Genomic DNA, 23,079 nt, shown 5'->3' with positions numbered 1-23,079 from the left:
CTCCAGGGGGCTTTCCCACGGCTCCCATCTGACTGACTTTAGCAAAAGGGTAACCAGGATATCTGATGGGACAGGAGAAGGGTGTTAAGTCAGTTCTGTTGATTCATTCCCTCTTGATCCCAGGTTGGGATCCCAAGGCTTTTACCCCGCTTCACACGAGAGATGGCTCCTGTCCAAAACTGCTCATTGCCCTCTCCAGAGCATGACAGCTGCTGAGTTCTTCAGTCCAGCAGGTAAATTCTGTAGGACTTGATAGAATGGGTTGGATTTTAAGGATTATCCAGTTCTACCCTGCTGCCATGGGCAGGGACACCTTCCACTAGGCCAGGCTGCTCCAAGCCCTGTCCAGCCTGGCCTTGGGGCAGTTTTAAGATGGATTTAGTAGCCATTTCCTGCATACTACTCACACTAACTGGCTAAAATTCATCTGTGTAAATTACACCAACAGTGTCACAGGGCTAAAGATACAGTCACTAAAATGTAAATTTATCAATGACATTGGATAATCTCCATTGCAAACTAGAGCAGATATTTTAGGACTGTCTCTATAAACTGATTTGAACACTACAGTATTGGGTTCAGAAAATTGATGACCATGAGTTTCATAGCTGAATTAATCACTTAAACTTATTTAATCAAGAAATACTTATATTGAGAGAATATGCTGTTCCTCCGTGGAAGGAAGAGCATGTAAGAATAATTTTCAGCTCTTGGTTGTGCTGCCTACTGGTTGTGAGTGACAAGCTGGCTCAGAGGATGAAAATATCACTGAGAAAGGAGAAAGCATCTCATTGCCTGCACTCCCTCTTCAAACTTCCAGCAGCTGCATCAACCAGAACCACTGAGGGGCTGTATAGATGGTGTAGGCAAACTATGAGTAACCAATATGTAGCTTTTGTTTTGTTGGAAACATTTTAAAAATGAAACCAGGCTTGATGAGTGGGAGGCAATACATAAGAATCTGAAGCTTTTCTGTGATGAACATACACATCTTTCCTGTAAAAATGCCATCAGTAATTCCCACCACTAGCTGGGGCTCAGGTACAGCTTACTGAGTGTGCAGTTATCCTGCATCTACATCAGCCTGCACTGAGGAGTCTTTCATTTTATTCTGCTTGTGCATTTCTTTACCCATTGTTTTTTGTCAGGTGTGAAACCTGAATTTTCATGTCTTCGTGAAACCTGAAGTCATTCTTGTGGCTCTTGCTCACTTTTCTGCATGAAATGCAAGCATGGTTTACCTTCCCAATAATTCTATTGCTACTTTCCCCTCAATCAAGCATTTGTGTTAGTAAATTAAGCATTGATCATGACAAAATGAACTAGAAGAATTCATCAGGAAAATTATTTTTAAGGAGAAGCTTCATAGTTATGAGTTCAGCATTTTTTAACTTCAGGCCTTCCAGGTTTAAATGAAGAGGTGACAGGCTTTGCCTCCCTGTGAGAGGTGATTAACAGTAATGTATGCTTACATTTTATTAATATTTTGTCCATTACAAAGACTCAGATCTTAGTTCCAGGAATAGTTTCCTCAGGCTAAGTCCAGGTCTGGATCACAGAGGGAACTTTGAACAGCAACTTAAATCAATAAATTCTTCCACTACTTTATAACAGGCAGCCTTTGCTCTACTGTAAACGTGAGCTGTGCTTTTTATGTACAACTTGCCTTTAAGGGCTGGCTTTTAGGTCAAAATCTCCTGTACCACCTATTTGTAAAGCTCTGTCTAAGTGGTGAGAAGTGGACTTTTCTCAGTTCTCTTTGTCTAAACAGTTTGTAGGGGTATAGGCAGGAAAGCAGCTCTGGGCTGTTCCTTATTTCTCAGTAAATTGCCTCAGTGTCTGATGTACAGGAGAGGACATTCCTTCAAGAAAGAAGCTGGAATGTACTACCCTGTGCTCAGTTATTGCTGCTTATTCAACTCCTGTGGGGTTTATTCCTGTGGTGGATAGGAAATGAGGAAGAGCTGACATTCCTATCTCTTTTCCCTTGAGCACACCTGCTGAACCTGCTAATTCCTTCCCTGTTTCCTGCATAGGATGAATCAAATGTCATGAGGCAAAATAACCACAGGACTCAAAGGAATGTGTTATTTGAGGATAACATGGTTCATAAAGGCAGGAAATGGAGTTGCTTCCCAGCTCAAATGAGACATACAGTACTAATTTCCTAAGACAAACATCAGTATATTTAAAATCATCATGTTAGAAGATGTTTTGTTATTCTGGAGGGAAGAAAGGAGTATTTTAATAAGGATTTAAGTTCATCCACTTGTAGACAATGACTTAACTCAGTTGCTGGTCAGTATTGCTTTCAAGTTATTACCAGTAATTGCAAGAAAAATTACTTGAAGGGCTTGTGTAGTACAATGAAATCCATGTTCCTAGAACATTGATAGCTTCCAGTTCTGCATGGGAGAAAGAAGCCCCAGGGTTCTCTGAGTAATAGGGCAGATTCTGCTTCAATAGGACCATCTTCCCCTTCAAAACCCAGCTTTTTTACATGGCTCTTACTGGACTTGTTGCTGTCTTCCATCAGCATCACTCTTACTGCCTTTCCTAGTAGAAAATAAGTTGTAACATTTTAAAGATTTTTTTTTTCCCTGATGCAAATTTATCTGAGTACTGATGTGGGTTAACATCTGAAGTAGCCTCACAGGCTGGCAAGTCCATTGGCAAGTCCAATTTTATCTCAAACTGGAAAAGTGAACAATTAAATTTTAGTGAAGACAAAGTGTTGCAGTCCTCTACTTTCCCTTCTCCTTCCATTTTCCTCTTTTTTTGTGCATGTCACCCTTTGGTTTTGGTTCTGAACTCTCAATAATCACTCATCCTTGCCAACTACCTTCTGGAGACAGAACACAGCTTTGAAAATGCATGGAATGGGCAGCACTCCTTTGCCTGCTAAGACATTTGCCAGTTAGCATTTACCAGAGTCTGAAAATCTGACTTCTCAAGCCTGGAAGAGCTGAACAAGCTCCATGCTTGAATGGGGATCTTTGTGTTGCAGCCCAACTGTTTGTTGCAGAGCAGGGGGAGCTGTGGGTTTGGTCTGATGCCTAAATCCACAAGGCCTGGACAAAGACACATGGCCAGTGTGATGCTCAGTTTATTTATCCATAAATACCTCCGTGCTGCAGCTGTGAAAAGTGTACAAAGCATTAATTCAACCTTCTCATTATGGCACCTGGTGTCACGTTACAGATCCCCTGTTCCCTTCTGCATCCATCAGGAGTTGTCAAACAAAAACAAAAAAATGCTGGGGATTTCAGTATGATTAATCCTTTAGCTTAAAAAAGCTGCCTGCAGAGGGATGGGTTTGGCCAATCTGATGTTTCAGGTGGTAAGGTAGGTGAGTACAAATAGGTGTAACAATGTCTTCTTGTTACACCTATTTGTACTCACCTATTTGTTACACCTATTTGTACTTACACCACTCTAAAAGTGGTTCAGCAGCATCAACACTGCAGAACTTCAGCTGGTGCAAGAGGAATTTATTTTAGACTGTTCCTCATTAAAAACAACCCAAGCACACTCCTGACCTGAGTGCTCTTGGAGATTCAGTGAGGTGCTTTTTTGCTCTGTATCCTTTGTTCCTGCCTTACAGAAAAGAATATTAAGGATAGTGTTACTGTAAAATGTAATGGAACTTCACTCCATGGGAACTAATATGGAGCTGTGACAGGACTAATGTTTTAATGTTTAAAGTTTCCTGGGTTGGTGACTTTTCTCTTACCTGTGTTATAACCTTTGGCAACTCACTTCATCTGGCAGTGCTTGCCATCTGCCTGTGAACAATGCATCAGTGCTTTTGATTTGAACTCTTTACAGAGGTGTTGATGTGCAGGGTGTCCTTACTCTTTAATAAAATCAGATGTGGTTAAGATAATTGCAACAGCATACTGCAGTGCTTCTAAAATAATAAGCAATTGCTGCATGTTTTAATTGATTTTTAATTATAAATTAGCACTTCTTTAATTTATAGGAGTAAGTCAATCTCCATAATTCTTCTGGTGCACACTTTTTTAGTGCTGGTTTTATTGAATTAATTCTTCTGACATTTTCTGTTCTTAGAGGAAAAACATGCCTTAAATGAACTCTGGTAAGAATTGCTGTATTGATGTCCAGAGCTATTATAAATATTAATGTATCAAGTCACTGCTTTCATAGTTACTGCTGCTGTGTATCTTCCCCACAGACACAAATGCAAGGGGACAACTATGTTTATGATACTTTTTAGTGACATCTGGCATTCTCACAGGAAGCCTGGTGCCTGCTTGTCTGTTCGGGGGAGCCACATTCATGACTCCAAGCCAAGCTGCAAAAGGGAACGTTATTGTTACTAACTCTAAAGGAATGAATATGATCAGGAGTGAGGACTTTAAGTTAAAAGCAAGTGTTGATTTATTGAGTGTTGTTCCCTGTGAATAAAAGTCAAGCTTGGCCAGCTGGTGAAAGTATGGAGCTGTTGTTGCCTCGTGTGTTCTCATGCATAGGAAGTCTCCTGACCTTGGCCTTGGTTGTACTGATCACTCATTTCAGCTCACAGAAGGGTTTGTCCTGGACCAATGTTCTGTTTGACTTCTCACAAAGCACAAAAGGTTCTGTCTTCCACAGAAATTCTACCAGAAACCTGCATAGCTTGTGTTCAACCCACATTTGAGGTCCTGAACTAGTGACAGGAAGTGGGATAACGTGACAGCTCAGTCACAGAACGCTGCAGCAGATTCATGTGAAGTACAAACCTCTGTGTGCATCTTTAGTCTGCATTTCCAAAATGTTTGTGTCATGAAATTACAGATTAATTAAATTAAGGAGTCAGTAACCCATAGATACGTAACAAATGTGCAAGATTTTAATGAATTTTCCATTGTTTCTTGAGGTTTGCTGGAAGCTGACTGGAATGTTCTGCACTTGAGATTTCTGGGCAGCAAGGTGTATGAATCATCAGAATATTGAATGTATCAGTGCAGCAGCAGTTGTTGGATTTTCAAAGAGATATCTTCTGGTTCTTTGGAGTCCTTGCTTTCTTTAGCCATAACTGAGTATCCTGGACTCCAACTGATAATCAGAAGGAAATTATTGTCATGTTTTTGTTGGTCAGATTTAATACAGCACAATATTTAGTACTGAGTCTCCAGTGCTGGAAGCCCTCAGATGTTTCAGTGGAGTGTGGGCCATTTGGTCAAGGATTGACTTTTTACCCAAGATTTAAAAAGCTTGCCTTAAACAAGGGGGGGCTATAAAGGCACAGATAAGACCAGAAAAATTAAGTAGTTGCAATATGAAGGTAAAAAGGCTTCTGGAGCAGGAACAAAGCACAGTGTCCTTGAGCAGAACACTGCCTGTTCAACTGTTCTGTCCATGATTCAGGGAAACTCAGAACTGCCCAGAAAGATTCTCTGCTATGCATTTTTCAAATGGAGGACTTGTTACTATTGGTGGCATAAGAAAGGTTTCCTCATTTTGGTACTTGCAAATTAGCAGTGTGTGAGCTAAGGCAGAAGAAACTGGTGACATCTGTGCATTCCCTTCAGTGGGTGAATAATTCATAATTCCATATGCCACACATTTGAGCAGGCATCAGAGCACCTTATGGGGTATTTCCCAGTACAGATAAGAAAATGTTAAATTGAGGCTCACAGAATTAATATGCTTTTGCTGCAAGAAGAAAAAACTGTAATTTTCCTGCTTTCATATCAATTTACACAATGATAAAGATTAAGTTTACTCCTTGGTCACAGACTGAGGGTCTCATCACATCAGCTCCAGTACTAACTAAAGACTTCTGAATTAGTTATCTCTCATACGTTTAGTTTTCAATTGTAGTTTCATTTATCAATGACAAATGAGTTGGTTGTAGACATTACATTGATAAAACAAGTAGCAAAATTAGTCAGGAAAACTGAAGGAAGTGTAAGACATTTTACTGTTTTGTTTTTTTTTTTTTTTTTTGAAGAAAACAAGAACAATGATTGTAAAATAATACAGTTTATATTATAATTTTTATTTCCAAAGCTTGCATTGATATGATAGTTCAAGGCAAATGAAATTAACAAAAAAAGCAAACACAGATAAGCTGACAAATTTAGCAATGGATGATGATATTGATTATCATGATTTTTACACCAAACACTGAAGTGCCATAGCATTTAGGAAACCTGATGCACTGCAGTCACTTGACATGCAAAGCCTTTGCTCTGAGCTCTGTACGTTCAGGTTGTGCTGCTCTAAATATGCCCCAGAAAAGCTGCAGGCTCCAAAGCTGCATCACACCTCAGTGACACATTCTGACCTGGTGTTGCACATGTCAAACAAATCAGCTGTACAGTTAGAAAATGGGACAGGCATAATGAGAAAACACAGTGTACACTAATTCAAAAGCTTCTACACGTCAGCTCTAAAGTGACCCATCAAAACTGGGTCTTTTCCAAGCACCCCTTAATTCAGGATGTGTATTTCAATTCCTGCATGTCTCTGCAACAAGAGAAGGCAGGAAATTCCTGATGCCATAGTCAGACGAGCAAGCTTTCAGTTGGTAGGTCAGTTCCAGCCAGACCTACCATATTTTGCCACAAAATAACATAAATATCAAGAGCAGAAAATCTGTATCAGCAGTGGAAAGATTTTAGCTTCCAATATCCAGTATTTTTCTACTTTGTAAATAACTGGTTCTCACTGAAGCTAATTCCTCCTTTTTGATACATCATGTGGTAGATAAACATGCCAGGGGCACTTAACCAGGCAAAACCACTTTTTGTTTTAAAAGAATACATATAAGGTAATGTGAAATAATCTTTGGTAGCATTTAAAACCCAAGCATATAATACCTGCAAATCACATTTCAGATGTACATCTCTTTACTGGAGGGGTTTTTTTACTGCAATATCTTTTCCTTCTAGTAAAATTCTGGTTAATAAAAAATCCTATGAAATATTCCATGCTCTGTGTAAGGGGGGCTGTGAGGGTGGTCCTTAGAACTGTGTGGTATCCCCATAGATCTGAAATTCCTTGACTATATTTTCCATGGATCATCTTCTCACACAAATACAGGAATAGTCTTTAGTTTGTATGAAATAAGAAGCACTTGTATTTTCCAGCATGGAATGGCATGGTTGCTTGTTTCAACTGTGTTTAGGGCCTGGAAAACAAAAAGCAGACATTTTATTGGTCATCATTACCCAAATGTAAGTCACATGGTCTTTTTTTCTTCCTTCTCTTTGTCTTTCCTATCACCTCTTTATTTCTCTTCCTAGTTCCTATTTGGCTTTCTCCTGGTGTACAGTATCTTCTCAGTTTCCTGGGGTTTTCTTACTTTCCGAGTTTGTAAAACTCTTTAGATTTGTGTGTCACCAAAAAATAAGGTAGAGATTGTTCCCCAATGTCTGGTATTTTCTGAGACCCCGTTGTTGGAAGGAATGATGAATCTGACTCCATGTTCTTAGAAGGCTAATTAATTATTTTATGATCTATTTTATATTAAAGAATACTAAACTATAAGATACTAAAGAATACAGAAAGGATACAGACAGAAGGTGACAAAGAATGATAATGAAAACTTGTGACTCCTTCCAGAGTCCTGACACAGCCTGTGTTTGGTCATTTTTAATTAAGTTAAAACAATTCACATGAAGCCAATCAAACAATCACCTGTTGGTAAACAATGTCCAAACTACATTCCAAACCAGCAAAACACAGGAGAAGCAAATCAGATAATTATTGTTTTCCTTTTTCTCTGAGGCTTCTCAGCTTCCCAGGAGAAAAATCCTGGCAAAGGGATTTTTCCAGAAAACATGACAGTGACACCCAATGTTCACATGTTATCCACTACTTCTGGAACCTGTTGTAGTCCCTAGGGAACCACTCTGTTCTCCAGAGTAATCCTGGCCCCAAGCACCTGATATTTTAACAGCATGTGCACACTGTCTGGGAAGTTCCTCTGAAGCACATGAGAGCATGCAGACACCACACCACACTGGCAGCTCTTGCTGAGTCTGTCTAAGGCACTGTAAACCAGGAAAATAGGTTGGTTTTGTCAAAACAGAAACCTTAGAAATTTCCCAAGCGATTCCTGTGACCCTGCTCAGAGGAAGATGCTTGAAGAAAAAGCCTGATGAGCAATTTACTTACGAGTACCTGCCTGACATCTTCCTTACAACTGCAATTATTATTCCTGCAAGGATTCCAACTGCAACAATGATTCCAATAATTATTCCAAGCAGTGCAATTGTTCCCAGACCACCTGAAAGAAGAAATTGGGAATGTTAGTATGTATCTCATGGAGACCATTGATAAGAGGCTACTGATAAACCTGGTGCTGTTCTGCTGTATCTCTCTTCTTGGGGAAATTTCTTACTGTCTTGTGAATTCTAAAGTATGTTTGGATGTTCAGCAGCCTGGTATTGTATTTGGGTTCCCCCCAGACAAAGGAAGGAATGATGGATCTGACTCCATGTTCTCACAAGGCTAATTTATTATTTTATGGTACTATATTATATTAAAGAATGCTATACTAAACTATACTAAAGAATACAGAAAGGACACTTACAGAAGGATAAAAGATAATAATGAAAATTCGTGACTCTTTCCAGAGCCCTGACACAGCTTGGCCCTGATTGGCCAAAAAGTAAAAATAATTCACATGAAACCAATGAAACAATCACCTGTGGGTAAACAATCTCCAAACACATTCCAAAGGAGCAAAACAGAAGAGAAGCAAATGAGATAATTATTGTTTTCCTTTTCTCAGAGGCTTCTCAGCTTCCCAGGAGAAAAATCCTGGGCATAGGGATTTTTCCAGAGAATGTGAATGCCACAGCCTGGAGCCATGCCTTTGGGCTGAAGGGCTCCAGAGGGATGTGGATATGGAGACAGTGAGCAGGTGAACCAGGGAGAGCAGCTCAGGGAGCACGCTGTGCCTCCCCTGCAACTTTTACTTAATGGCACAGGAAGGGCTGCTGGAAAGGGATTGCCTGGCAGTTACAGTTCTCCCTTGTCTTTACAAGCAAATTTTGTCTTTAATACCTTCATCAGTTTTCTCTGGTTCCCCACTCTGTTCACCTGTAAAGCCAGAAAGACAAAAATTACTCCCTCTGCTGTGCACAGTGTTGCCTTCCAACTTGCAAGGCTACAGCCAAGGAAAACCTTTATCGACTTTGTCACAATGGTGTGAGCTTGTTCTTTTGATAGAAAGTGAGCAAATGAAGTTTGAAAGAGTATTTGAGATTTCCAGATATCGTTTAGTAGATGGCAGTATAGCTTTGATGTGTAAAAACAGAAAGGAAAGGGTTTTTTACCATCAACACTTTCTGTGTTTACTTCATAAACAGTAGCATTTTCACTTTCTCCATCCAGGATGAAGGAACTTTCCGTGGTCTTCAGGTCTCCAAACTGCAAAACATTTATTACATTGTGTAGTCTTGTGGGCAATGACAAAGGGGAAAGAGGGAAAAAACCCTCTCAGTACATTCAGCCTACATCTATTTAGTAACATTTAAATTTAATGTTACTTGGTCTGTCAGGTGTGGATGCATTTTTAGCTGTCACCTCTCATGCTTGCCTTGTGTACAGTGACCAAACAAACCAGGATAAGCTGATTTGTCTCCCCAGCTAGAGGATTTCTACATCAGATCTCCTGGTAGGACTACAAAAGGTGTAGAAGGCTGCAGAATTTTGCAGACCTGCCTTTTTACAGCGGGTTTTTTTAAAGTAGTTTTTGAGTTTAGTTTGACTGAAACTCTTTGAGAGATATTGGATTGGAAGAGGTGGGAAGTGGCAGTGAATAAGAAGGTAGCATAAAGGATCTTTTATTTAGCATTATATACTCACAATTGTTGGAAATTCTTCAAATTCTGTGTCATTTCTGTCTCTGAAATCAATTGTTGCACTTTCTTCTCCTTCTAGAACTGAGCTTGCTGCATAAAATTTTAGAAAATTAGTCAGGATTTTCCTTGGTAGTCACATGTTCTGGCTCCTCTGAGACATAGACTTTGTTAAACTTGACCTCTGTGTGGTGTCCTGTGTCCCTGCCCTTGCCCGCATGGGAATGGGAAATTATTTGGAAAAAGCTTGAATTCTGTTATACTCCTGCCCAAAGCAATAGGATAAAAAGCTGAAGCCATCACTTAACTCTGGTACAACCTTGAAACATACTGGTTACTAGCATTTTGTCCAAGAAGTTATTTCCCTTTTTATTAAGAAAAGTTTCTCCAAAGTGGATGTGATGATTCCAGATTTCAAGCTAAGCATTCGCTTATGTATTGGGATAGATTCCTTCTAGCATCTTCCATTTTCTAAAATAGTAAAAACTTTCAGCTCAGCCCCAGCTGCAATCTTTCTTTCTAGCCCTGCCATCAATGCCTATGGGTGCAGCTATAGTTAGGAAATATTCCTACACAAATCAGTCCTGAGGCTTTCCTAAAGTTGCAAACCTTAGTTGCCATAATTTGAATTTTTAGATAACAATGTAAGGGTTGGTTGTTTGTTTTTTTTTTTTTTTATTCTAGACCCGTAGTTCATCTGTGCTCATTGATAAAATGGATATTTAGATTTTGGCCTACACAGTGCTGGTAATTTATAAATACAGCCAGAATTCATCAGTGGGGAAGTGAGCTGGAATAAGGTAGAACAGGAAAGACAGTGGAGATAACTGGCAGTACCAAGGATGTGCTGAAAACCTGACTATCATTGAATTCCATCTTGTGCTGGTTCATTAACCTGGGACAGGCAGTGTGTGATGGTAATGTACCAGGAGAGCTCCTGGGAGTTTGTGATTCCTGGTGAGGCTGCTTGTCCTGCTGCTGCCTGGGGCACAAAGGTCCTGCTAATTCCAGAGAGCAGTGCTGAAATTTCAGCAAAGAGCTAATAGTAGATGTCCTGAGCAAGTACTTGAGGCAAAAAAAGCACTGAAAACTTCTTTCCTGGACTCAAATTTTGTATCTAACTTCTATTTTTCAAAGCAACCAGATTAGAAGAAAGACAGCTCTTGACAGTTCCTTTAAAAAATGAAAATTACTGTACCATTTGAATAGCTTAGGTATGAGAAATATTCACAGCCTCTTTGATTAAATCATAACACTTTCTACTAATGACAGTTTTTATTTTATTTCTAATTTTAAAACATTCTCATCTCCTCTGCATATGAAGTTGGACAATTTATGAATTGTTAGATTGATTCCAAATATATTTATAGAAAACTTTGCTACTTCTAAATGCACTCTACTTGTTTATAAATGATGTGGAGGCAAGTAAACAGCTTTTGTTCTGTGACTGAAACTAGAAAGGATGGGCATTTTGGTTGATAGCAGCCAAAAATGAATAAAAAAGGTAGAATCTCTTTGAATCAGCTGTGTAGACATCATTGAGAAATTGTTTTTCTTTAATTGTGAGTTCTGTTTGAATTTGGTTTATTTTTACCTGCCCCTTTTAATATAAATATGTTATTTCAAATAAAAAAGCCAATATTTAATTTTAAAACTGATAAAAAAATGTACTGGCAGCCTAGAGAAAATTTTTCAAGGAGAAGATGAATGATTTGCCATTGAGAAAAATAACCCCTGGTTTTGCTTGAAACTCTCATTTGAATTCTACTGGAAACTTGCAAATATTTTTCCTTGGCTTCCAAAACTGTTTTCTGAACGAAACTAGAAAATTTTTATCCATCTCAACCAATATAAGACTGAGAGCTTTGTCCTATTTCTAAGAGACCAAACACTGAATTAAATTTAGATTTCTAATTCCATGTTTACTGAACCAAATAGAATTTTACATTTCTGAATCCTTATAAGCCTGAATACAGATACAGTTTCTATTTAGGAACCAAAAGGGTGTGCAGGTAGTACTTTGGGCAGTAGTAGATGAAGAAACTACATTCATGTTATGCCAACATGAGGCCAAATATAGTGGCTAATTAAGCCTGAAATCACTTTATAATCCATGGACAGACTAGATCAGGGTAAATCAGAGTTCCAAATTAGATGGTAAAAATAATGGTTTGGTCATTTTGGATTGAAATACCCCAGGTATTGTTGAAGTTGCATAAAGGGGGCTGACTTTTTGATGTACATTTAGACATTCTCTAAATATCAGTGCAATTTGAGGTATAGTATTATTTTATAATCCTTCTTTTTTGCTTATTAAACAATATCTTTAAAATACAATACTGTGATGTGCAATCACAGCTATGTAAATGTTAAGTGTGAACTAAGAAATAGCAACAGAACCCAGCAGCACAAATGTGTATGGATCAGTTTACCTTGTAATCCCAGTCAGGACTGAAGAAACATCCTTTATTCTCTAGTTAAAAATAAGCAAAGATGGAGCAAAACCAATTGCTAGAGGAAAATCCCCCAGCAGAAGGTGAAATAAATGTTGTATGTTAACAACAAGCAGCTTATTGGGAGAAGCTGCTCATACTCCTGGCATGGCAGCAGCTTTCAGCCCTGAAAATTGCCTGCCAGTGAAGGCAGGAAAGGAAACCATGTCACACAGCAAAGGTGGAGAAAATCAGTGAATGTCACAAAGAAACATAAAATATTTTTTCCTTGGGTGATGCTTGTTGCAGATTCTTGGCCATGAGTGGTAAGAAAACCTCTTTCAGTGCCTTTGCCCTCTCAGTAATGTGATTGACAAAAGGAGGTGGCCCAGATTAATCTTGCCTAATTTTAGGTTCTTAATAAAGGCACCTAAATAAAGTGTCTACTTGCCCTTATCTTCTTTTATAGTCTGTAGGGAAAAAGAAATACCTCTAGAAGATAATTCAGCTCACCTGAGATTTGGGTCATCCTTGGTAGTGCTGCCTTTCCTTAATTGCAAAGGGAAACTGGAATATGGCTTCCCTGTGAACTGCCCAAGGCTCAGACTGATCTGATCTCATTTCTGTCACTCTGAAGGTCTTGACCCAGCCCTGTTCAAGCTGAAATTCTGTATCTGATGCAGAATAATCTCTGGACTCTATTTCCAGGTTCATTTTAGACTGACAGTGGAGGTGTCTGGCTGGTGGTTAGACACTACCAAACTATTACCCAGAGAAAGACTGGGAGGCAATTTTTATCAGTGTTCTGCATTTCTAGGAAGCAACACTGGCTGTTAGACAGCTCTTTGTCAGAGAAAGTCATAATGAAGTTGAATATTGAAATGAAATTGGGAGACACCACTGGACTTTAAGCTTCTTTCACTGTACCCAGTCCAAGGCTCAGCACCACTGCCATCAAAGGGGATGGAAATGGGACTGAAGGGGTGTGTGCTGGTGTCATTTCTGGATTTCATCTGATGTGGGCCAAATGTAGCAAGAGTCAGGGCTGAGTGGTGCTTCTGCATATGTTCTTAATATTATCTTAGAGGAGGTTGTAAATAAAAACATTGCCTCACAGTGCTGGGGCTGTCTCCAAGGAGCCTCCTCTCTTTGCAGCTATATGTTGCTGCAGATGTGAATTAATCATTGCATCCCTTTCTGCCAAAGTTCCAGCTGGGAGCCTTTCAGTTCAAAGTCCCAGCTGCTCTCAGCCTGCAGCTTCTCACACCAGGACAAAATTTGATGTCTTTAAAAGTTTAATTCTACTTTGAAAACCTCCCATGCTTAAGCATCCCATGACCCACTTAGGGGAAGCTGAGCTCACTACTTCCATGCACAGTGACAGTTTACTAGAGAAACCTCTTAGAGCTGCTCTCAAAGCACAGTGGCTGTGTTGGAAGGGAGGGGGAGTTGTTAAACTGTTGCTCATTAGCATTTCTTTTGGGTATCTATCTCCAAAACCAACAAAGATACTTCTGAAGATGAAATATGTTGTAGGATCTTGTTTCCTTCCCTGCATAAACCTAAATAAACCCAAACCCTAGTGGGTAAAGGCAGTTGTAAGCCTGTATTTTAGCTTAGTCCTTGAAATAGAATGCCCTCAAAATAGAATGTTTCCATTTCTGATAAGAGACCAGGAGATAAAAATGGCAAACTTTAAAGGATTCCCTCCAGCAAGAACTGCAATAATCCTTTGCTCATTGCCCTCTGCTTCTGCATTAAAAAAAACCCAAAAGAACCCAAAAAACCCAGCTTCAGTTATTTATAACAGCTAAAACTATTAGCTAGCAGAGAGTTTAGCATGATGGGTCACTTGGGACATATCACTTTTCTGTTGGAGATGTAACTGAGCAAACATCTGGAGCTGACTGATGATTTTCAGTATCTGCTTCCGGAATTGGTACAGACCAAGTGGTGTTGTTTGAAAGACTCTGTGTGGATGAGTGTGTTGGCCTTCCTGTTTTGACTGTACTTTATTCAGCATTTATGTCCTGATACAGGAGTTCCCTTCCTGCAGAAGTATTCTTCACTTAGAGACCTTAAATTGATTGTGAGCAAACTGAGTCTTGGTTAATTTGATTGTGAGCAAACTGAGTCTTGGTTAATTTGATTGTGAGCAAACTAGTCTTCCTGATGAGGGAATTCCCTTTCTGCAGAAGTATTCTTTATTTAGAGACCTTAATTTGATTGTGAGCAAGCTGAGTCTTAGTATCTCGTTATTGGGATTGGTTCTGTTGCAGTTCATTGAAAATTTCTATTCGTGGTGGTGGAGGTTTAACAAAAATGCATTATTTGCAAGGGATCTGCCTTTTAAATACAGCAGCTCTGTAGTTTTCAAAAGCAGTTTTGTCTGTGATTTGGCTTCATCCTCAATTGAAGAGTATTCCAGTGTCATGTCCAAAACCTACAACATTAGATTAATTGTGTCTGAGAATAAGTTTCCATTATTTTTATACTTTTGGATTTTTTTTTTTTTAATGTATACAGGTGTCTCTTTTGTTGTGAAATTGTTCAACACTGCCAAATCCAAGCCACAAAATTTTTTGTATTTTTGAAAATGCAAGGCTTTGAAGAATATAACATGGTGGATTCTGGTGTTTGAATTTTGCAGCTTGAATCTTTGGACAGTTACAATTTTCAAACTTCAGAAAAGTAGTGAAGTTTGTTAATGAGAACTGAAATTCTCATTTGTGCCTGGGGCTCCTGCAAAGTCAGATCTGCAGTATCCAGAGAGCTCAGTGTCCTTGGCCTGTTTGGGGCCACAACATTGGCATTTTCTTTCTCTGTTAATTCTTTCTGGAAGCTGGAGTAATCTGTCATGTCCTTAAAAATCCCCAGGCGTGTATTTAAGTGTCTAGACTGTTGTTCAGGAGAAAGTATGTACTGTGTAAATCCTGAAGTGCTTTCTGTAGTTTCCTCAGACAAAGACTGACAGCTCTGCTCTACATAACAAAGGAAGCTGGATGACAGAACACCAGAAACTTTGGGAAGTGTCTGCCAGTTGGGAAAATGGTCATGAAATGGTCACAAGGAAGGATTTAGCTCAGCCTAATTTAGAGTATGACTGACTTTGGGCAGGTATTCCATGTAGCATGTGATGACAATGCTTTGCTGAACTGTCAGAAACATTTCCTTTGGTCACCACACCCTGCTACAGATGGGTTTTATTGCTGGGGCTGGCTTAGCCAAAGGAACTGTCCTGGTTTAAAATCCTGGTTTAAAGCCAGAGTTTAAATCAACAGTGCCAAAGAGGCAAAGAACCACTGGCTGCTCCTCAAGTAGTTCACATGTCTTCTGAGTGTTACAGTATTCCACTGCCAGAAGAGCAAACCAGAATGAGCTTTAACTGGGCAGATACAGAGAAGCAACTGCTCTTCAAGTGCTTGGTGTGTGTAATGGCCCCCAACCAGAGCCACCAAACAAAGCCAGGAGAGGAAAAGCTGCAAACTTCCTAAGCTTTGTCTTCTGCATGGTGAAATCAGCCACAGAGCTGTGGGCATTAGGAAGGAAATGACAAACTCCATTATAGGACATTCCTTTAAAATATTCCTTGCAGAGCTAGAGATGACTCTTCCAAATTTATGCTTTTAATAATGCTGCTGTGTCAACATCTGCTTTCTTGTCTCCTAAGTACACTAACCTCAGACTTGTTATCCCATGAATATGGGATAAAATTACTTTTTTATTGAGCTTTGCTGCCCCCTGACCCTGATTCCCTGTTTGCAGTTTTATAACAGTCTAATTGTGTCCTCTGAGCAGTGAGGGAGGGAACAACAAGGTTGGACTTGTGATCAAGGTGTAAATGTCTCTTGCATCTTGCTGTAAAGTGGCAGAATCACAGAACTTCCAGTCTTTTGCTGCATGGCTGGCTAGGAAGAGGATTTGCAGCCAAGACAAAGAAAAAATACAAAACTTGGTGTAAAGGACCAGCAAACTGGGCAGATGTGCAGCACAAAGCAGACATCTGCTTAAAAATACTGGGATATGCAAATGCAAATGAAAGGGATTAAGAAATGACCTCTAATACAGTAATAAACTAATCTTTTCCCTAAATGACTTCCTTCCATGGACTCTGAGGCTACAGCTGTGTGCCTTTCACAGCTGCCTTGTACATTACTAACCCTTTGTATCTGCAAGCAGAATGTTTTGCAGGTTCCTCAACTCATTTGTATGAAATACTCATGCCAGACCCTGAACTGGAAACTCTTAGGTGGTGATTCTGTCCACCCAGTGATTTTTGACTACCTGCTTTATATTGCCATGCAGCAGGTGAGTTCCCTTCAAATGTGTTTAGTCTGACTTTATACTCCACTAACAATAGACTTGGATGAGTTTCATAGTCATGAAAACTTTTTAGTGTGGGGTTTGGAGCTCAGTGTGTCCCCATTACAGATTTAGTAGTGTCTCAAGCTCTCCTAACACATGCTTGCCTGAAATGGTGCTGGTGTCACAGCTGAATTGTGCCCTCACTGAGGATTATCCTGATGCAGTCTGTGCTGGATGCTGTAGTGTTTGTAATCAACAAGGATGGAAAAAACATGAGGAAGTCATAAAGCAACATGAGAATGTGCTCAGCATCAGCTTCTATGTCCTTTGAGAGTTTTTGGCCAAGCTTCTGAGATGGAGAGTTGGAAATCAATAGTGCATTTGTCTCTTATTTTTCCTCATTTGTTTCTCTTTAGCACATCCCAGCATACCTATACTCCCAATCCCACATCTTTTTCTGAAACTCTGTGTAACAAATTGTGCTCTGCAGAGCTCTGAGCTTTGCTGTGGGATTAATCCCCGTGGAGGGGATGGTCTGTGCACACACAGATCAGAGGGGCCCTTTGAGAGGATCTGGGAGGCAGGATCTGGCAGCATTTGGGTTCATCCTGCAGTCCCTGACCACATCCAGACAAAAAGCAAACAAACCAACAAAATAAACGTGCCACTGAGCCAGCCCCTGTGCCCGAGCTGGGCCACCAGCCACAGTGGGCATTTCTGTGGTCCTTGTGTGGCTCACCTCAAGTGACACATGGAGAAACACCACACGGTCCTGCTGGAGCCTCACAGCCTGAAAACCTTCCTGCCCTGCCTCATCATCTACCTAAATGCTCTCCAGGTTCTTTGCTGCTTTGGGGTTTTTTTGCTGCTTTTTTTTTTTTTTCCAGATAATTTACAAGTCCTTGATCTGAGGTAAATGCACAGATTCAGTAGAAACTGCTGAACTGCAGGAGCTGAGAATCTGTTTCTGGCCTCTCTGTTTCCAGTTTTAGTGTGCAGCCTGAGTTAATGAAAGGTCCACTTGTAAGCCCTTAAATATGACTCTTTTCTTTGTTTGTGAAGTTACAGATTCAAAAACGAACTGTCAGAATACAGATGTGCAAACCTCCCTGGTAATTTTAAATTTTTAAATCAGGTGATTTTTTTCCTTGCCCAGCTGAGGAGAAACTGAATTTTATTTGTTCTCTGCTGTCTTCCACAAAGATGCTGCAAAATTCAGACTTGCAGACCTACTAACTGAGATTCAGCAAGATGATTTTCTTCTTTCTGTGATAATAATTTTGGGTATTGGACATGTGGTGTTGGATTCATATGGTGAAGAGGCATATATGGGACTTGTGTAAGAGCACTCCTCATTCTTCATGCAGGATGAAAAGTTGTGCAGCACTTATTTAGTAGAAAACTGGGTCCCTTTTGAGCCAAATGTGACTATTCCATTTGCTTTTACATTTTGTTTACCACTAGCAGTTACAGAGTTTGATTTTCAAAAGGCTTTAGAGTTGTCTGATTTTATTGTTTAGTTTTGCCACTGCAATAGGGACAGAGTTTGGGTAAATCAGGACTGTTTTGAAACAATCTTTTCTTGTGGTTTTGTCAATTTTCTTTGTTATGATTTTGAAAAACAGAAAACTTTTTAGTCTTTCACAGCTGACTGTAAACTTCAATTTCCTTTCTTATGAGATAAACACTTTTAATCTGAATTATCCTGCCCTTGTTCTTACTTTCAGTCCAAACAAAATGTAACATGACCTTGTATAAACCTGCCTTGCATAAGGAAATAAAATCTAATATTTGCCTCTGGGTAAGATCAGGCACATGGACAGTTGATACAGCCCAAGTGACATGTGGTATCTTGTTAAACAATCATGTTAAATTTTGTTCATGTTATGTGACAGCCAACAGAGTAATCTCCTTCCCTGCAATGAAACAGCACCATGGAAAGGTTTGGAATCAGGAAATGTGCTGTCTCTGCCAAGCACTGGTTTGGATGCTTGCTGAGGCCAACTTCCATCTCAGCTCCTTTGGTCTGATTCTGTGTGTGAGGATTTGCCTGAGTTTTGACATGCTGAACGAGATCAGCAGGGCCAAAATGTATCTGCTAATATGATAATGATCAATAAAAATAAAAATAAATACAATAAAGAATCCTTTTGGAAATATGCTTCCTGCTGGAAACAAAGCTGCTTTTCTCAATTTGGTCTCAGTCCATAACCTGGAGTGCCCAGCCACAAGAAAAGGGTAGCTGCAGGTTTATTTATGGCCTTTTCTAGGTTAAGAGGTATCAGCTGGAGGCCTTTTTCCTCTAAAACCCTCAGGCCACACTGTGTTCCCCAGAGGTTCATGGATCTATGTAAAGCCATTCCACCAAGCCCTCTCCATCTCCCTGTCAGCCAGCAGAGACTGCTGAAGGTGCCATTGTCACTTCATGTCTCTTCTAACTTGTAACTGCTGATAATTATCAGCAAACAGCAGTGATAGACACTAAATACTCAAGACTTATTTTATCTGGAGTCTGTTTTCCTGGTGTATCCTTTGGAAATTGTCCTAAATGACTTTTTCCATGTGAGGAAAAAGTCACAAACCCTAAACTGACACAGAAAACCTGACATACTGTAAATCACATTCTTGATCCAGCTCTGGAGTTCAATGCAAACTGTACAGCTAATAAAGCAGAGGTAATATTCTTACAGTCTTATTCCTAAAGCAGGAAATATTCCTGTATTTTTTATGACTAGTAGAGTTTCTAGTGTGAGCATTGCTGGACTCCTCTCAATGCTGAGAGAAAATATGCTTAAAAACTTCTCAAAAGCTTGAAGATGAAAGACCTTTTAACCTGTAATTCTGGTATCTTAGATTGCTTAAAGTAATTCCATAAAGTAGTGGTGGTTTTGCCTCATTTCTAATGGCTTTAAACTTTGGTACTCTTAATATAGATGCTTTTTAAGAACAAGGTGGCTGGGTGAGCCTAGAAAACAACTTTTGTGACTTGCCTGATATCTGCTGATTTTAGTTTTTCTGTGAAATTTTGAAGCATAACTCCAAATTTCAGCCTCACATACAGAACACCATTAGAAGTTTCAAGCCAACATCCCCCCGCAGTGAATCTCAATTATATCTCCATTCTTTCCAGCAGGATGACACTGACTGTTATCAGGCCAAAATCAGGTCAGTTTTGCTGTTTGGGTCTAAGCCTGATGAGTAGATCCATGCTTTTGAAGAGCAGTGGGCTGAGTTTAGAGTTGTGTTCAGAGCACTGGTATGAAACTGCTGCTTGGAACGTTTTCCATGGCCATGGCAGCTGCAAACCATGCTGCCTCTTGGCCAAGCCATTCACATGAGTCAAACCCTACTCAGAAAACTGAGTTTCAAAATGGCATTCCTGGAATCAAGTACTGGTCAGGGTATTTCTGATTTACTGTTAGCAAATCAGACCCCAATCCTTTAGCTGTTGAAAGAATTTTTGTTATTAATGTCTATTTTACCTACAAGTGCATATTGTATCTTTCTTATAAAATTCAAAACACGTGACTTCCAAAATTAATCTTTTTGATACATAACACTTCAATCTGGCTTTATAATAAGTAATCAATATAATAGGTAATAATTCCCCCTGGTTTATTTTCCCTCATTGTATATATATTGCTTCTGGCTAAGTTAGACTCAGCAAAGCCCTGCATAAGCCTCAAATTCTAAGAGTCTGAAATGTCTCTAAGCCCAGAAGTTAAACTCCTGACTGAACAGATTTACAAGTCACTTTCCCAGAGCTATACCCCTGATTTAGTTAAACTAAGCCATTGCCTGCAGAGCCTGCTGTGTGTGCTGAGTGAGCCTGGAGCCATTTCCAAGGGCTGTGCGGGGAAAGCCTCCCCTGCCTGCCCCGACCCCTCTCCCTGCCGTGCACACACACAGAAAATTCCTTCCTAATGGAGTCAAACTCAGCCCTTCCAAAACTTTTACTGCTTCAATCCAGATCCCAGCTGCAGTAGATGTCCTGTTGCAGCTTAAGAATTACAAAGAAAGTTTTACAAGCAGGTCAGAGTAACTATGTAAGCCATGAGAGAGCACAGAAACTGTAAAATTACAGGAAATGACTGGGAATAACTGTAACCAAACTTTCCCCTTACCTTCTTGAGCAAGTGCTACCAAAGGCAGGCTCCCGAGGAGAAAGATGAAGAATGGAACTTTTAGAAACATATTTGATCTGCTCAGAGTCGCTTTCCAATGCTGAGATCAGACGGATCCAAATTTGAATTATTGGAGAATTATGATGATAAAAAGAAATCACTGCGAAAAAATACTTTGGTATTCCAAATATTCCTTTAGCTGCTGTAATGTGAAGAGGGGAGGTTTTCTCAGATGACAACTGAACAGTTAAAGAAAACTGAGTGGAGTCAGAACTATTTTCTTTAGCCAAGGGATGGGAGCAGCCTAAGGTGGTCCTCAATGAGCAGCCAGGCCCGCCCTCCCCACGCTGTTTGGTCAGGACCAAAGTTATGATCTCAGCTCAGATTTAAAGTTACAGGACCTGTTGTGGTTTTCAGAAGACTTTTATTTAGCAAAGGGGGAAAAGGAATTTAGGCAAAGCTAGGTGTTCATTCCCTCCCTTCTGCAAACTGTCTTTTAAAAATCCTTAAGAAACGCCACTAAGGACACATTTCTTGTTATTTCCAGCACTGAACTGATGTGTTTTTCAATTCAAAGTGAGCCCCCATGTTTACCTAAGCAAGTGTGGTACTGAATGTGCATTTAGGGATACTGAAATAGTTTTTAGGACAGGCTATTTAATTCTGCAGTAAATACTGTCTGAATTTTCCTGTGTGTCTGTGTCTCTCATCTTGTGTCCTCAAGTGACATCCTGGCTCTGCTCGACCACTTCTCTCTGCCCACAGGCTTGCTGCCCTCAGAGAGCCAATACCACCCTTCAGAGAGAGGATTTCTCCTTTTCATGTGCAGTATTAGGAGTGCAGCCCTGGAAACCCAGGGCACAGGAATATTTCTGTGTCTGCTCTGGGGTGCCCTGACCCCCAGGGCAGCTCTGACTCTGACCCTCATCCATGGAGAAAGTTTCCTAAACTCCAGAATAGACTGGAACCCACAAAAGTGTGAAATAGATTATAGAGAGCAGTGCAGGTGTGACACTGGGTGAGAAATTGAGGGTTTGGAATTTTTAGGATGTTGTGGATGGCAGCAAGGTGGAGGGCACAGGGTGTTGTCCTGGGTTTCTTCTTCATGCCTCTTCTTCCTCCTTCTCCATGGGTTTGGGTGGCATTTTGTAATTGGGCAGAAAAGTCTGCACTGCAGCTCTGTGGGATCAGTTCTTGGGTTAAAAGGGAAAATAATCCAGGTGTCAGTCCTTAAGTGGATACTCTGAAAAGCCCTTGGAACAAGAGACTGTTGGCCATTTTTGAGGTGCTTTTCCAGTGCACTGAGCCTGGTGTGGATAGTGTGCAAAACTTTAGATAAGATAACAATAAACAAGAACCTGAAGACCCAAAGAATCCAGTGGGTCTCTCTTTGCTGACACAAGACCACTCCAGGAGGGTCTCCCCTGACAGGGGAGCCCCCTGGGAGGGCCCAGCCTGAGCCCCAGAAGTTGGGGAATGGGCAGCAGGTACCTGGCACAGCCCCTACAGCAGTCTGTGCAAGACTTGCTTCTTTTTCCTTGCCTGTGTTTCTGGGCCCCAGCTTTGCAGGGCAGGAGTGGGAGGCTGGATACCCCCTCCATGTGTGAGGGACACCTCTGCCCACTGAGAATGGCTGGGCACAAACTGGGGCTGAACAGCACCTGAGGAGCAATGGCTTCTGTCAATGCTTTTCTGAATCTTGCCTCATCTTGAGCAAGGGATAATTACTGAGCTACATCTATTTAAGAGTGCAGTGAGTTTTAACCAGGGCTCACGTGTGAATTAAGTGTCCCAGTGACAGAGCTGGGTGAGGAAATGTGGGAGCTTGTCCCACAGCTTCTGCAGTGCCAGGACCAGGCTCCAGCACAGCAGCAGCAGAGATTTGCTTCCTTTCTGCCCACAGCTGTAGGATAACCTCTGCCAGAGGAGTGGGCAGACTTGTGGCAGAGATTTTGTCTTTTTCTAAACAAACACATGTGGCATTCACATTCTCTGATAAAATCCCTACACCCAGGATTTTTCTCCTGGGAAGCTGAGAGGCCTCAGAGAAAAGGAAAACAATTCTGATCTCTTTTGCTTCTCCTGTGCTGTGCTCATGTGGAATGTGTTTGGAGATTGTTTACCCACAGGTGATTGTTCCATGGATTCTGCTGTGAGTTGTTTTCACTCTTTGGCCAATCAGGGCCAAGCTGTGTCAGGGGCCTGGAAAGAGTCAGGAGTTTTCATTATTATCTTTTTAGCATTCAGTAAGTGTCCTTTCTGTATTCTTTACTGTAGTATAGCATTCTTTAATATAATATAGCATCATAAAATAATAAATGAGCCTTCTGAGAACATGGAGTCAGATCCATCATTCCTTCCTGCAATTACAATACACACACACACAATCCCCCCCAACCA

The 23,079-nt window shown here is 40.4% G+C and overlaps 1 protein-coding gene across 6 annotated transcripts; it reads right to left on the bottom strand.

The window, feature by feature from the left end:
* Nucleotides 1-5,972: 5,972 nt before the first annotated feature.
* Nucleotides 5,973-21,014, bottom strand: PDPN (podoplanin). Of its 6 annotated transcripts, none has more exons than XM_059866627.1 (6): nt 20,680-21,010; nt 9,826-9,911; nt 9,294-9,387; nt 9,022-9,057; nt 8,138-8,239; nt 5,973-7,138 (listed from the first exon to the last, which is right to left on the bottom strand). In XM_059866627.1, the coding sequence occupies exons 1-6, from the start codon at nt 20,747-20,749 to the stop codon at nt 7,122-7,124; spliced, it is 405 nt and encodes a 134-aa protein (XP_059722610.1). In that variant the 5' UTR covers nt 20,750-21,010; the 3' UTR covers nt 5,973-7,121. The 6 variants fall into 6 exon arrangements, with proteins under 6 accessions (XP_059722610.1, XP_059722609.1, XP_059722611.1 ...); XM_059866626.1 differs by having other exon boundaries at nt 8,128-8,239; nt 20,680-21,009; XM_059866628.1 differs by having other exon boundaries at nt 8,134-8,239; nt 20,680-21,007.
* Between the last annotated feature and the right edge of the window lie 2,065 nt (nt 21,015-23,079).

This window comes from Haemorhous mexicanus, chromosome 23 (assembly GCF_027477595.1).
Source record: "Haemorhous mexicanus isolate bHaeMex1 chromosome 23, bHaeMex1.pri, whole genome shotgun sequence".
Taxonomy (NCBI): domain Eukaryota; kingdom Metazoa; phylum Chordata; class Aves; order Passeriformes; family Fringillidae; genus Haemorhous; species Haemorhous mexicanus.
Note: the sequence above shows the minus strand (reverse complement) of the source record. Positions and strands in the feature narration are given on the sequence as shown.

Excerpts from the sequence above, each read along its gene's own strand:
- PDPN (XM_059866627.1), bottom strand. The coding sequence starts at position 20,749 with ATGTTTCTAAAAGTTCCATTCTTCATCTTTCTCCTCGGGAGCCTGCCT. Across the intron at positions 9,912-20,679 it reads GGTAGCACTTGCTCAAGAAG|CAAGCTCAGTTCTAGAAGGA; the intron begins GTAAGGGGAAAG and ends AATTTTATGCAG. Across the intron at positions 8,240-9,021 it reads ACCAGAGAAAACTGATGAAG|GTGGTCTGGGAACAATTGCA; the intron begins GTATTAAAGACA and ends TTCTTCTTTCAG.